General features: G+C 45.4%; 1 protein-coding gene across 2 annotated transcripts in view; it reads left to right on the forward strand.

Annotated features, from left to right (window-relative positions):
* smg1 (SMG1 nonsense mediated mRNA decay associated PI3K related kinase) overlaps positions 1–12,383 on the forward strand; it is a 28,558-nt gene that overhangs the window by 3,251 nt on the left and 12,924 nt on the right. For both annotated transcript variants that reach the window (XM_019884859.1, XM_019884860.1), the window contains exons 6-34: positions 76–289; positions 380–505; positions 641–713; positions 902–999; positions 1,089–1,262; positions 1,710–1,931; positions 2,465–2,566; positions 2,691–2,981; positions 3,306–3,436; positions 4,076–4,237; positions 4,412–4,530; positions 4,620–4,707; positions 5,030–5,131; positions 5,519–5,659; positions 6,016–6,242; positions 6,566–6,765; positions 6,877–7,038; positions 7,422–7,576; positions 8,077–8,210; positions 8,347–8,658; positions 8,812–8,953; positions 9,083–9,233; positions 9,654–9,774; positions 10,269–10,514; positions 10,754–10,905; positions 11,010–11,145; positions 11,557–11,701; positions 11,828–11,966; positions 12,105–12,323. In XM_019884859.1, coding sequence (XP_019740418.1) covers positions 76–289; positions 380–505; positions 641–713; positions 902–999; positions 1,089–1,262; positions 1,710–1,931; positions 2,465–2,566; positions 2,691–2,981; positions 3,306–3,436; positions 4,076–4,237; positions 4,412–4,530; positions 4,620–4,707; positions 5,030–5,131; positions 5,519–5,659; positions 6,016–6,242; positions 6,566–6,765; positions 6,877–7,038; positions 7,422–7,576; positions 8,077–8,210; positions 8,347–8,658; positions 8,812–8,953; positions 9,083–9,233; positions 9,654–9,774; positions 10,269–10,514; positions 10,754–10,905; positions 11,010–11,145; positions 11,557–11,701; positions 11,828–11,966; positions 12,105–12,323 — 4,684 coding nt within the window. The remainder of the gene's footprint in view (positions 1–75; positions 290–379; positions 506–640; positions 714–901; positions 1,000–1,088; positions 1,263–1,709; positions 1,932–2,464; positions 2,567–2,690; positions 2,982–3,305; positions 3,437–4,075; positions 4,238–4,411; positions 4,531–4,619; positions 4,708–5,029; positions 5,132–5,518; positions 5,660–6,015; positions 6,243–6,565; positions 6,766–6,876; positions 7,039–7,421; positions 7,577–8,076; positions 8,211–8,346; positions 8,659–8,811; positions 8,954–9,082; positions 9,234–9,653; positions 9,775–10,268; positions 10,515–10,753; positions 10,906–11,009; positions 11,146–11,556; positions 11,702–11,827; positions 11,967–12,104; positions 12,324–12,383) is intronic.

The following is a 12,383-nucleotide window of genomic DNA, read 5'->3' on the forward strand; positions in this document are numbered from 1 at the left end:
CCCCAAATATATAACAAAGAATTCAGAAATGCACTCCTAACAGACCGGCTTCCCCTTTGTTGCGGATGGTTGTAGTAGTAAGCTGCTCTGGGAGTTGCGTCAGGATGCGGCAGCCTGCTTGGGTCTGCTCTGCACCGTGCTCAGCTACGAGGCGGAGCGTATCTTCAAGTGGCTCTTCCTCAAGTTGACTTCAAGCACTCGTGACGAGGTGAAGTTGTTGTACCTGTTAGCGACGCAGCGGGCTCTGGAGGCCGCGGGGGAGCGCAAGACTTTCACTCAAGTCATGCAGGTAACCCGATGCACATGTCACAATTGCGCTCATCAGGAACTTGACCATGTTACGAGGCTAATATTAACTGTCCTGTTTTGTGTGTTACAGCTGGTGATGAGCAATCTCCAGTCCATCTTGGAGAATGTGGACACTCCAGAGCTGCTCTGTCAAAGTGTGAAGTGTATTCTTCAGGTGGCTCGCTGCTACCCACATGTCTTCAGCACCAATTTCAGGGTGAGAGGGCTGGCACGATGTTTTTGCGTATGCTCAAGATCTACTTCAATCATCCCATCTCCTAATGTGTAGAAGCACGTTGTGACACTTGCCTCCACCTCCGCATCCTTGGGTGCTGGTGGTTATTTTCAATAGGACACAGTGGATATCTTGGTGGGCTGGCACATTGACCACACTCAGAAGCACTCGCTCACTCAGCAGGTGTCAGGTCAGTGGCCATTCTGTTTTTGAAGGGAGAAGTTTTCATGTTCCTAAAGAACATCAACTACTTGTGACCAGTCAAGTTTCAGACACATACCACGTGTGTGCACCCGTGAGACACGGCACCACATATACAGTCGAAGAAGATAATAAAATGTCGTATTTATTGTTTTTTGCCTTTTTCCCCACTTGAAGCCTGGCTTCAGAGTCTGGAGCAATTTTGGGTGGCAGATTTGACTTTTTCCACTACTCTGCTGGGGCAGTTCTTGGAGGACATGGAAGCATATGCAGAGGTGAAGCGTTACATGCGTGTGCTGGTGCTCGTGCGCGGTTTCAAGAACGTTTTAATCAAGCAAACAGACTGACTGGCTTTTGTTTCTAGGATCTGAGCCACGTCGTGTCGGGGGAAGTGCTGGATGAAGACATCCCGCCTCCTGCGGTGTCTCTGCCAAAGCTGGCAGCTCTTTTGAGGGTGTTCAGCACAGTTGTTCGCAGCATCGGAGAGCTTTTCAGCCCCATCAGAGGACCGCCCATCACTGAAGTCTATGTCACTGATGTGAGAGAAGCACACCTGAGAACATCTTGAGGCTGGGCTGTGTTGGTGTGATGAAATATGTGTTGAATAATTGATTTAGCCTGCCAAGTCAATGGGAAGGATGTAAATCCGATTGCATCGCATGCCAGGTGTTATGTGGGGATCCATAGCTTCACATTCCATTGTTGAAATGGATAGTATGCAAATGCATTCAGAGATTTGTCAGCAGAGAAATTAGCAGACCAGTGAGTTGATGGTCACATTTTTCAAACACGAGGCATTTTCTTTTAAAAAAAAAAAAAAAAGGTTGTTAAAATACAGTCCAGAAAGTCTAATTTTGGCCCATGAACATATTTCCTTCGCACTGGTTGTTCTGTATTCTAGATTGAATGTTTCACCATCTAACTCATTGTTTCATCCAAGAGCATCAAGCCTCGTGTTTTGATCTGCTTTTATTTATTTGTTCAGATTCTTAACCGGGTCTTGGCGTGCGTGACCACAGCCAAGCGGGTCCAGTTCTCCGAGGCAGTTCTGACTGCGGGGAACGAGTGCGTGGGTGTGTTGTTGGCCAGCATGGAGCCCTGCGGACAACTCATGGAGACAGTCTTAGCCTATGGCTTGGACCAATTAGACTGCTGCTGCGCTTGTGGTTCGGACTACAACCTGGCAGTACTCAGCCTTCTCACTCTGGTATGGCCGTTTCCAATTAGCGATGGGCTCATTTCCTCAAGTTACCAACTTGAAAATTCAGTTAGAAATGGATATCTATTTCCACAATCGATTTTTTTTCAATTTGTAATACTTCATTAAAAAAAAAAAAAAAATCCCCATTAAACTAAAAGGAAAAAAGCTGTACAATAGAAGTGTAAACACACTGCGCCTGAGAAAATGAACACAACCTCTTCACATATGAACGCACAAGCTGCATCTGTCAAAATCAAGTCACTGTGATATCTTAATTCTTAATGAGCATTCTAAGCAGGAAAGTAAGCAAGCGACCAGTAATAGCCCGTTAAGACACACTCCGAACCTTCGGCGATGTAGACAGATTGTTCACACCGTTTACTGATATTTTATTTCTATTCAAGGTGAATGGTTTTGATGATGAGCTTTTTGGACAAATTTTACAGATAACAAGAGCAGAAATATTTTATCAAGAGTTGCATCCTCTATGGTAATCATTTTATCATTAATGTTTTTGGGGGAAAAAAAAACTGTTTTAGATTGTGGAACAGATCAACACAAAGCTGCCCGCGTCCTTCGTGGAGAAATTGCTGGCGCCGGATTCACAGCTGCTGGAATTGCGTTTCCACCGCGAGAAAGAGGTTTGTTAGCGCAACTACCACAGTGACAAAGTATTTTGTCGCTAGTTTACAATTTGTTTTTGTCTGATGGGAGATGTTTTGATTTCGGATCATACCTTTCTGGTTGTGTATGTGCACCCCGCAGGTGGTGTCGGCTGTACACGGAGTGTACCAGGCGCTCCTGAGTCTGAAAAATATTCCAACCCTGGAGGCAGCTTACAAATTGGTATTGGGGGAGATGGCATGTGCCCTCTGCAGTATTCTGGCTACCCTGGAGCCCACGAGTGGGCTCCAAGCACCCGATACCTCCTGCCTCGGCATCCAGCACCCTGCTTTCGCTTCGGTCACCTTAAACCCGGAGAAGGCGCAGTTCATCCTCACTTTTAATCTCAGCACTCTCACCACCATTGGGAACACCAAGAACTCGCTCATCGGGGTAAGATAGACAGGTTTAAATTCACGTAGAGACAAAATAATAATAATAATTATTGTTCCCAATTAGCAATGTAGAATTAGAATCTTAGTCATTGTCCACTGTCGAGGAGTTTGACGAGTCACAACATTCGCAATTGTTCGCAGCTCAGTATTTTAGTCAGTTTTGTGATGAGAACGAGAGTGTGTGTTTGAATTAGGTACTCCACTAAATATCACATTGAAGTAACTTGACGAAGTCAAGTTGGATTCTTTTGTTGAGGTGTATGCATTTGCTTTTGACTGAAACTACCGGAGATGCTAATCTTTTTTTGTTTGAACTGTTTAGATGTGGGCTTTGTCTCCTACCGTCTTTGCCCTTCTGAGTCACACGCTGATGCTCGTGCACTCGGAGTTAGCCGTCTACTACCCCGCCGTCCAGTATGCTGTGCTTTACACCCTCTATTCCCACTGCACCAGGTAATGTGTAAACTTTTGGGATTTGCCAACGGTTATGAACGGCAAAGCCGAATCGGATTTCCTTGCGTTGTGGCTAGGCAGATACGATGATGGCTGCATCAACTGTGTATCATCGATTTTACCTCGTACCGGTTCAACAAAGGAAGTTGCATTTTTATTTATTTTTTTCATTCAAGAGGAGTAGCTTGATATTTGAAGTCAACAACGGACTCCACGCACAAAGCCAAGCATTCTTTTGAGAGCGTGTTCCCTGATATTCCAGTTCCATCCCTTATGTTTCGTCAAAGTGAAGATTCTTGGTTGATCAACCAATGGACCGCAGTGTGTCCAACTGTATCTCCCCCCCCCCCTTTTTAACCGCAGAAGAAATCCCCAATGAAGCCGGACAAAATGTTCAGTCAAAATAAATTGTTTGGACATTCACAACTTTTGCATTGTAAGCGTCAAAGTTACGCAATGTAACTTTTCACATTGAACCGTAGGTGACGTGAGTAGAGTTGTCCTGTTTCTCATGAAATAGTGAACTCGTGCGCTTCATAAAATTTGATCAAACCACAGAAATGAGTGACATGCTGAACCTGTCGCTACTTTTGGACTTTCTAACCGGCGGCGTATCTTCTCTGCATGTTTCTCCATTAGACACGATCATTTCATCTCCTCCAGCTTGTCTTCATCTTCCCCCTCCCTGTTTGACGGTGCCGTCATCAGCACTGTCACGACAGCCACAAAGAAACATTTCAGCACTCTCCTCAACCTTCTGGGAGGCCTGCTGGCCAAGGAACATCTCTGCCTTGAAGCCAGGTTTTTCTTTTCTTTTCTTTTCTTTAGAGCACCACTGCAGCCCCCGTGGTTAACACCGTAGAAGGAAATGAGGATTTTTATTTATGTATTTTTTGTCACCGTCAGCTTTGTAGTATCGGCCAGAGTGGGTACTGTATTATGGTCCTATCATAATTTGGTGTGTTTATGTATCAGGAAGTTGCTGCTGACATGGACTCAAGAGATCTCACTGCTGATGAAGAAGTCAGACACCTACAGCCCTCTCTTCTCCTTGCCTTCCTTCAACAAGTTTTGCCGTGGCCTGCTGTCCAATGGTAAGCTCAACATGTCCAGTATTCTTTTTTTATTTTATTTTTTTAAAGTTCGCAGATTCTTGACAGTATTATTTTCCTCTGCGGTTTAGCCCTGAATGAAGATCACAATATCTGCCTTCAGACCTGCAACAGCCTACTCATTCTCTCTTCATCTTTATCTGTGGAGCTTCTGCAGAGGTAGACGAGCTGCCCGGGGGCTTAGTACAGACTTTGAGCGGGAACGTGAATTACAGAGGCCATTTGGAGCGTCGGTACAATCCGTTCTCGGAGGATACATTTAGATTGTATTGACGGCAAAAAGAAGTCATACAAATAACTATCGTTGCTCGTTAACACCCATCGTTAAAGTGCTGAAAACCTTCCCTTCCTGATGCTGCTTTTGATTCTCGGGTCCATTTTTAGTTCTGTTGTGGTAGTTTCCATTTTGATAACAGACACGCTCAGAAAAGAAAGGAAAACACCAAACAAAACATGCTGATCCTTTTGTTGTGTGTCTTAGGTGTGTGGATGTGTGCAGAGTCCAGCTGGTCCACTCAGCGGTGAAGGTCAGGCAGGCCTACGGCAAACTGCTTCGGACAATCCCCCTGGATGTTTCTTTAAGGTAAACACATCTTTCAATTCCAATTGGTTCCAGCCGTAATGCTAATGGGTTCCTGATTTTTTTAGAAGAAATCCGGCATGCTAGGTTAGCACCGGTACGGTGCTGTGTCAGGCCACCAAGAGGCTGGCCAGTACACATTTCAGAAATGAAAGCGATGAAATGGAAACTACCGCTACATTTTAAACATGACTTCAGATCCCATAACACCGTTACAAAAATGTTGCTGGAAATACAGTCCAATGACAAATACTGAAGCCATAGTCACTGATGGTTGTGTTCTGCATTTGAACAGTATGTATGATGTCCTTGACAAATTGTCAGGGAAGCGAAGTTAGCAGCTCTGCTGCTGCATGCACTCATTTGCTACACATTTATTTTGCTGAATAGTAACCACAGCCACCCAGAGATGACTCAGATCTCCTTGGCCATCCGCCACCACATGAGCCGGGCGCCAAGCGGCACCTTACACCCCCAGGACTTCGGTGACCTCATCAGCTTCATCTTATACGGAGCGCTGCACCGTGGCGGGTACGTCCTTTTCAAAGAGATCCTATAAAATCTTGATTTCCCTCTCCTGACCTCTGTAATCTAAACCCGGACATGTTCCCCATGCGGCAAACAAAGCATCTTACCACTGTACTCTGTCTGCACTTTGACTGTTGCATGTTTTGTTCCGTACTGATATCTGTATAGCGATATCCTCATTGCTCTTGCACCGAAAACAAAATGAAGTGAATAGTTAGTTAAGCTGATAAATGATTTTTGCTTACTCAAACCGGATAAAACGTTTTAGTCGCTAGGCCTGCCGGGAGACGCGTTAGGGCGAGCCGTATGTTTGTGGCAATTTGCTGAGGGTTTTCTAAGTTTGCTATTCTTGTCCACAGCAAGGATCCATGGCTGGAACGACTTTATTACAGCTGCCAGCGACTCGAAAAGCGGGATGGGCGAGGTGGTGCCGATGGCGCGCGTCCCGGCGTGGTGGCCGGGGCCCTGTTAAAAACGGAAGTGGTGCTGTGGCAGTGGGCAGTGTGGGAAGCCGCCCAGTTCACTGTCCTGTCCAAACTGCGAACTCCCCTTGGGCGAGCTCAAGACACCTTCCAGACCATTGAAGGTGACACCGAAGCTCTTTGATTCGAAATTGACTTGGGCCACGTTTCACTCTGCACATTAGATTCATTTCACTATTCATGTGAAGAGATTGCAGACATGTCAATTACAGCCAGTATCATTCACGGTGGGTCAACATTTGCCCACGTTATTATATCGCCAGCGATTATCTTTCATGTATTTGTGGCAATCAAAACGGGGACCACGATTAAAATGTGATTATTGATGCAGGCCGACCAATCCTGGAAATTTTGGTCACGGCAGACAGCCAAGTCTTTTCTCATGCCCCCCCTCCTTCCCCTCTGCGTCACGTACTGTATATTGAAGGTATGATCCGCAGCCTGGCTGCCCACAGCCTGAACCCGGAGCAAGATGTCGGAGCATGGGCTGCCGCTGGAAGTGACGGGGATGGTCACCATTCAAATCAGCTCCGGATCACTCTACTGCTTCAGTATCTTGAGAACCTGGAGAAGCTCATGTATAACGCGTATGAAGGCTGTGCCAATGCTCTCACCGCCCCACCAAAGGTGACTGATAAGTCTCTCAATGCTGATCATTTCCAATTAAAATGATCCAGTTGAAGTTTTTGAGCATTGATAACACTCGACCCTAATGTAGAATCGCCCCCTTTCACACAGGGTATCAGGACCTTCTTCTACACCAACCGTCAGACTTGCCAAGACTGGCTGACAAGGATCCGCCTTTCACTGATGAGGGTTGGCCTCCTGTCTGGCCAACCGGCAGTGACCATTCGTCACGGCTTTGACCTTCTTGCCGAGATTAAGAACAGCAGCAACCAGGTTTGGATGAGGACATTGTCAATAGGGCTGGGCGATCGCATGATGCAGAATTGGGATCGTGGGGAGTTTCAGGCTGATTACGGCGATCGGCTGTGACTATCTTTATTTGATCAGATGCGAATATGGGCGTGACAACAGCAAGGCAGTCAACCTTTTTGCCACACCTTACTCAGTGTGTTTTTGTTTGTTTGTTTTCTTTTGAAGTCATTGTATGATTGACGAAAAGAAAATCGCGGTGATCATCGAGATCAGACAATATGAAAAAAAGAATCGGGATTTATTTCTGTATTGTTTTTGCCTGATCGCCCAGCCCTAACTGTCCGTGAGGATCTCAGGTAAGCATCCTTGAAGCAAATTCTAGTCATTTGTTTTGTTCACTTCAGGGTCCAGAATTAGACGTTCCTCTAACATTATTGGCAGAAGCACTTTGTGAGCTCCGTTGTCCTGATGCCGTCCATGGACTTGCTGCCTGGAGCCTCTCGAACACTGGCAAGAGTCTCAGCTGGTTGTCCTCCGTTGCTTTACAAGCAGAGGGACGGTAAGCATACACCACAGTAACACGACGCCAATGCGGTGAGAAGGCCAACTACAAAATCAACAATAATGACTAAGTAATAGATGGACATCAATGCCCAAGGACGCTTTTATTGAAGAATGTTCCCGGCAGCGTGTTGCCGAGTAACGGCTGACTTGGCTTGTTTTGCAGACTCTGTTTGGAGTCTTTTATTGCCATCACAAATTGACAAAATCACGGCTGTGCTTTTGATATCACTTTATCTCATTGACCAAAATCTAAGGGAGAGACTCATCGAAATGGTCACTGATTATTTGATTCAAATTTTCAGTAGGCTATCCAAATTCCAAAATATTCGATAGCCGCAGGCTTAGTCTCAAGTACTCCATTTTCTAGAGAAGTGAATATTTCATTTCATTCTTCCAAGAAACAAGCCAGTGCTTTTTTTTTTCATGCTGAATTAAACAACTAACTTTGACTTTTTGGTCATTGTCACGTGTTTTCTTGGGTCTGCCCGTGTGTAGGTTTGAGAAAGCAGCTCTAGACTATCAAGATCAGCTGTCTGCAGTTTCTGGGATGGACTGCAGCATCAGAAGTTCTGACTGTTATTTGCTCAAACTCTCCAGTAGTACCAGCAGCCCCAAACATACAAGCAACGGTAACTCACAAATATGAATTTTAATCCATGCTTCATTTAGCCACTTTGGATCCTAACATTGAAAGTCCTCGCAATCATCACATACATGGGGTAATTGTTTTGTTTTGTTTTTTTCCCCTGGGTTTTCCTCGAAAAGGTGATAGCAGGAAAACCGTGCTGCTGAAGTCAAATGATTGCTCTCCTGAGGTGGTCAACCTGGTGGCCAACAAAGCATGTCAGTGCTATGTGGCACTTTGTGATTGGGCCTCAGTCAAGGAATGGCAGGCCACCGTTCACGCCCTGAAACAGAACTCCACCAATCTGGTCAACATCAACCTGAGGGCCGATTTCAACTACATTCAGGCCCTGAGCTGCTTTGAGGACGGAGATTTGACCGAATGTGGTACTCAACTGGAACTTCTGCCTGGAGAAGACTTCAGCTCCATCTCCAGTAGCAAGGACAAGATGGGCAAGTCTGGGCCTGACCCTAAACTAATCTTTTAATTGAAAAGGGGAGACTCTGTGAGTCGTTTGATAATGAATAGCGCTGCTTGTAAAGGGACTGTGCATGAACTTGTATTCTTAAGCATTCTGTTCATGGTTGCCTCTGTGTGTGTTGTAGATCTGAAGAGGCTTCTGCCCTCATTGAGTCCTGATCCAGCAGAACTTCAGAGAGCCATTGAGGTACAGCTCCTGCGTACCGCTGTTAGCGCCCTAGCGAAAGCCGGTCAGCCGCCGGAGCAAAGGGCCCCTGCCAATCAAGAGTGAGTATTTTCGAAGAGACTAAGAAATGCTCATTGCTCATTTAGGTCGCCATTGTTTCAAACGTAGCTTTCTTGAGAACACCAACATGTGGTGATTTAGTCCATCTCATGATTCATGTATTGTTGCAGTACATTGGTGCGCTGCCTGAAACAAACCGGACGGATCTGCCTGGGTCCTCTTCGTCTGTCAACCCTGACCCTCTCTGATGCCTTGCCCACCCTTCCCACTTTGCAGCTTCACTGCACCGCTACTCTCGAGAGCACGCTTTCGGGACAAGAGGTACGTGTGCCACTCTTTCATGTTACCTCTATTCACCGTGAAGTTTTTGCTGGACAATACGATGTCTCGATGTGAGTATTAAGCATGACACTCCCGATTGATTGTTTCCTTAAATAGTTTTCACAAATCAAAATGGAGAAAAAGTCATTCAGAATGAGTCATCGAGGCCAAGCACAAAGATGCTGGAAGAAAAGTCTAGAAAGTGTTTTCTGTTATGTCATAGACATTTTGCTTTGTTCTAAGAAAAAAAAAAAAACAGTTCGGGAGGATGAACAGCCAAAAATGATGTCACTACCGTACCATACGGCGCACCGTATTAAAAGATGCAGTCTCCGTTATGGGTGCTATTTTTATATTCATCACATACTCATATTGGACATGGGCATGGTGAAAGTGATCTTGAATTCTCACGTGCCGTAGGACTCGGTGGTTCCGTTGAACAGTGAGGCACTGAGTTCGTGTAAACAACAAGATGTCCAGCCTTTCCTTCAAGCCCTCAGATACACCATGTTTCAGAGACAACTCCTCAACAAACTCAGAGGTAATGCACTCAGCATTTGGAATCTTCTCAAAGGTGAGGGATTATGTGACATCTATAACTGCCCAGCTACTTGTCTGCCAAATATAGTCAGTGTAGAGCCCACTCTCTGTACCGTAGTACAGCATTCATTCGTAGGATGTGAGTGGCTCACAGGTCCAAGAGTTTGTAGTTAATTGCGACTGCTGCTCATGAGTGCGGCCAAACTGAGAGGAGGCACTTCTGCGAGGGTGGATAAACACGGACTCGAGGTGGTTTGACTTTCAGTTTTACTTGCTTGCTATTTAGTCAAAACAAAAAGTCATTGCTTGACAGCGTATATACACCTGTGCCATAAGCACTTATCAAATCAATAAAAATATTGGAAAATTTTCAACAGTAACTTCAGCAGGTAGGGAAAGTAAATAACAGTGAAGACAAATAAACCAGGCATTGACCCACTCAGTCCAACAGAAAACCCCTGCCCGCAAGAAACTTTTTTTTTTGTCCCGTTTCAGGTTCTTCTCCAACCACAGATGCCCACCTCATGGAGCTTTGTTTGACAACTGTGAAGTTTGCTCGAAAAAAAGGAAACGTTGCCCTGGCGTCCCGCTTGCTCAGTCAGTGTTGTGATGGAACCCAAGAGGAGGAGCAGGGCGACGAACTGATAAAGGCCTTCCGGCGCCTCAGTGTGGAAGGCACGCTGAGAGAGAAGTGGGGGCCAGAGCTGCAGATAGAAAAAGCCAAAGTAGTGAGGACTTCAGGTGAGGACAGATGTCGGTGATATTTTAACAGAAGCTAAATACGGATATGAAAACCTTAGTGTGTGTTTTTGACCTTCTCGGTGCTACTTGAACATGATCATCTGCACTTAAGGCTTGCGTGATAAATCACAAATCACGAAACAAAACTTACGACAGATCCAGTTCATATATGAACATGTTTTTTGTTTTTAAGTGTTTGGTAAGCCATTTCAGTCTAACAAAAGTAAGCAAATCTACAGGCCAGTCCATTCCAGCAATGGAAATGCTGAGCAAGGCTGCTCTTTCATATTGCTATGTGGGAAAAAATGAAGGTGCTGCCTGTCGCTCGCTGCTCACGCTCTGCAAATGGCTGTTGGCTGACTGGAAGGACATGATTCCCCAGCTTAAACAGGTACACTTTTGAAAAAATTGTTCCTTGGTGTAAAAATTGCTGGTGTGCGAGTTTTACTTCTTTTATGGCATGAAGTATATATACACTGTGCTGTTTTGCTCCAGGTCGTAAAGATGTCAGGGGCAGTAAATTCTTCCAATGCTCTGAGCAACATGTCACCTTTGTGTCAGAACATTTCCGCTCTGCTGGAGCTTCCTCTCGTAGAACAGAGCATTCCCCACATCACCACCGAGACCTCAGGTAATTTTAAGTACAGTTGTGTTTATTCAGGTGTTTATCAAGTGCCACTTGGACATAAAATCATTCACATATGTTCAATTTCAAAGTCAAGTTAATCACAAACCATTTCAATGAAATGCAAAGGCTTGTGATGTTCCAGAGGTTGTCACTGTTCACATATGACAGCTAAGCTAAGCATGACTTCATGTTTCAAAGATTGCATGAAAGAGAAGGGCAAGCATGAACGATCCACAATGGAACATTTTTGGATCGATCTCTTCGATCGACATGCCCCGACAAAATCTCGGCACAAGATCCAACTGAGTGTTCTAAGAGCAAAAGTGCAACCATAAGTTGCCTCATGCTGACCAAGAGAATGAGATAATTGACCAAAAACCAACCCAAACCTTTCTCTATGTGATTTCTGTGCAGTGAGCGTTGGTGTCGGGGAGCCAGACTTTGTCCTTGGCCAACTATACCAGCTCTCCACCAGCCTCGCCCCTGAGGTGGCAAAATCCTGGGCAGCTTTGGCCAGCTGGGCGTACCGCTGGGGTAGGAAGGTCGTTGACAATGCCAGGTTAGCGGACGCCCAAAAACATGTGACATTGATTTTGATGACGAGTTTTTTTTTTTTGTTTGTTTGTTTTTTTGTTTCTTTTAAACAAAACAATATCACACTGTAAATAAATGTATTTCCCTCTAGCCAAGGTGAGGGATTGCCTCTTCTTTCTGGAGAAAAGAAGGATATTGAGGAGCTCCTACCTGCCACTACGAGCGAAGAAGACAAGGAAACCATTTTTAGCATTCTTGGTCAAGCCATGTGTCGACCAACTGGCATACAGGTAGAGCCTACCTCGAGAAAAATGGTCACTCGTACTCCCATTCTGGTCGCAGTCTCAAGCCCTGTGAAATGGGATTATTTACCCCTCGCTTCCTTCTAATTTAGATTGTTGGGATTCTGTGCATGCGTTTTGCTTTAGGATGAGGATATGGCACTCCAGCAGGAAGATGACGAGGACGACATGGTGGATGTGATCTGGCGACAGCTGACCGCGTCTTGCCCCTGGCTGGCAGAGGCAGGCCAACCTGTTGCAGATGGTTTGATTCGGATTTGGAGACGTGTGGTGGACCGAATATTTGGCCTCTACCGGATCTCTTGCCAGGCCTATTTCACGTTCTTGAAACTCAATGCGGGCCAGGTAAGATTTGGGGACGTTTTCTGAACATCAAGCTCTGATACGTGCAGTAAATGTGAAAAG

The sequence above is a fragment of the Hippocampus comes genome, unplaced genomic scaffold, assembly GCF_001891065.2.
Source record: "Hippocampus comes isolate QL1 unplaced genomic scaffold, H_comes_QL1_v1.1 scaffold46, whole genome shotgun sequence".
NCBI classification, from domain to species: Eukaryota; Metazoa; Chordata; class Actinopteri; order Syngnathiformes; family Syngnathidae; genus Hippocampus; species Hippocampus comes.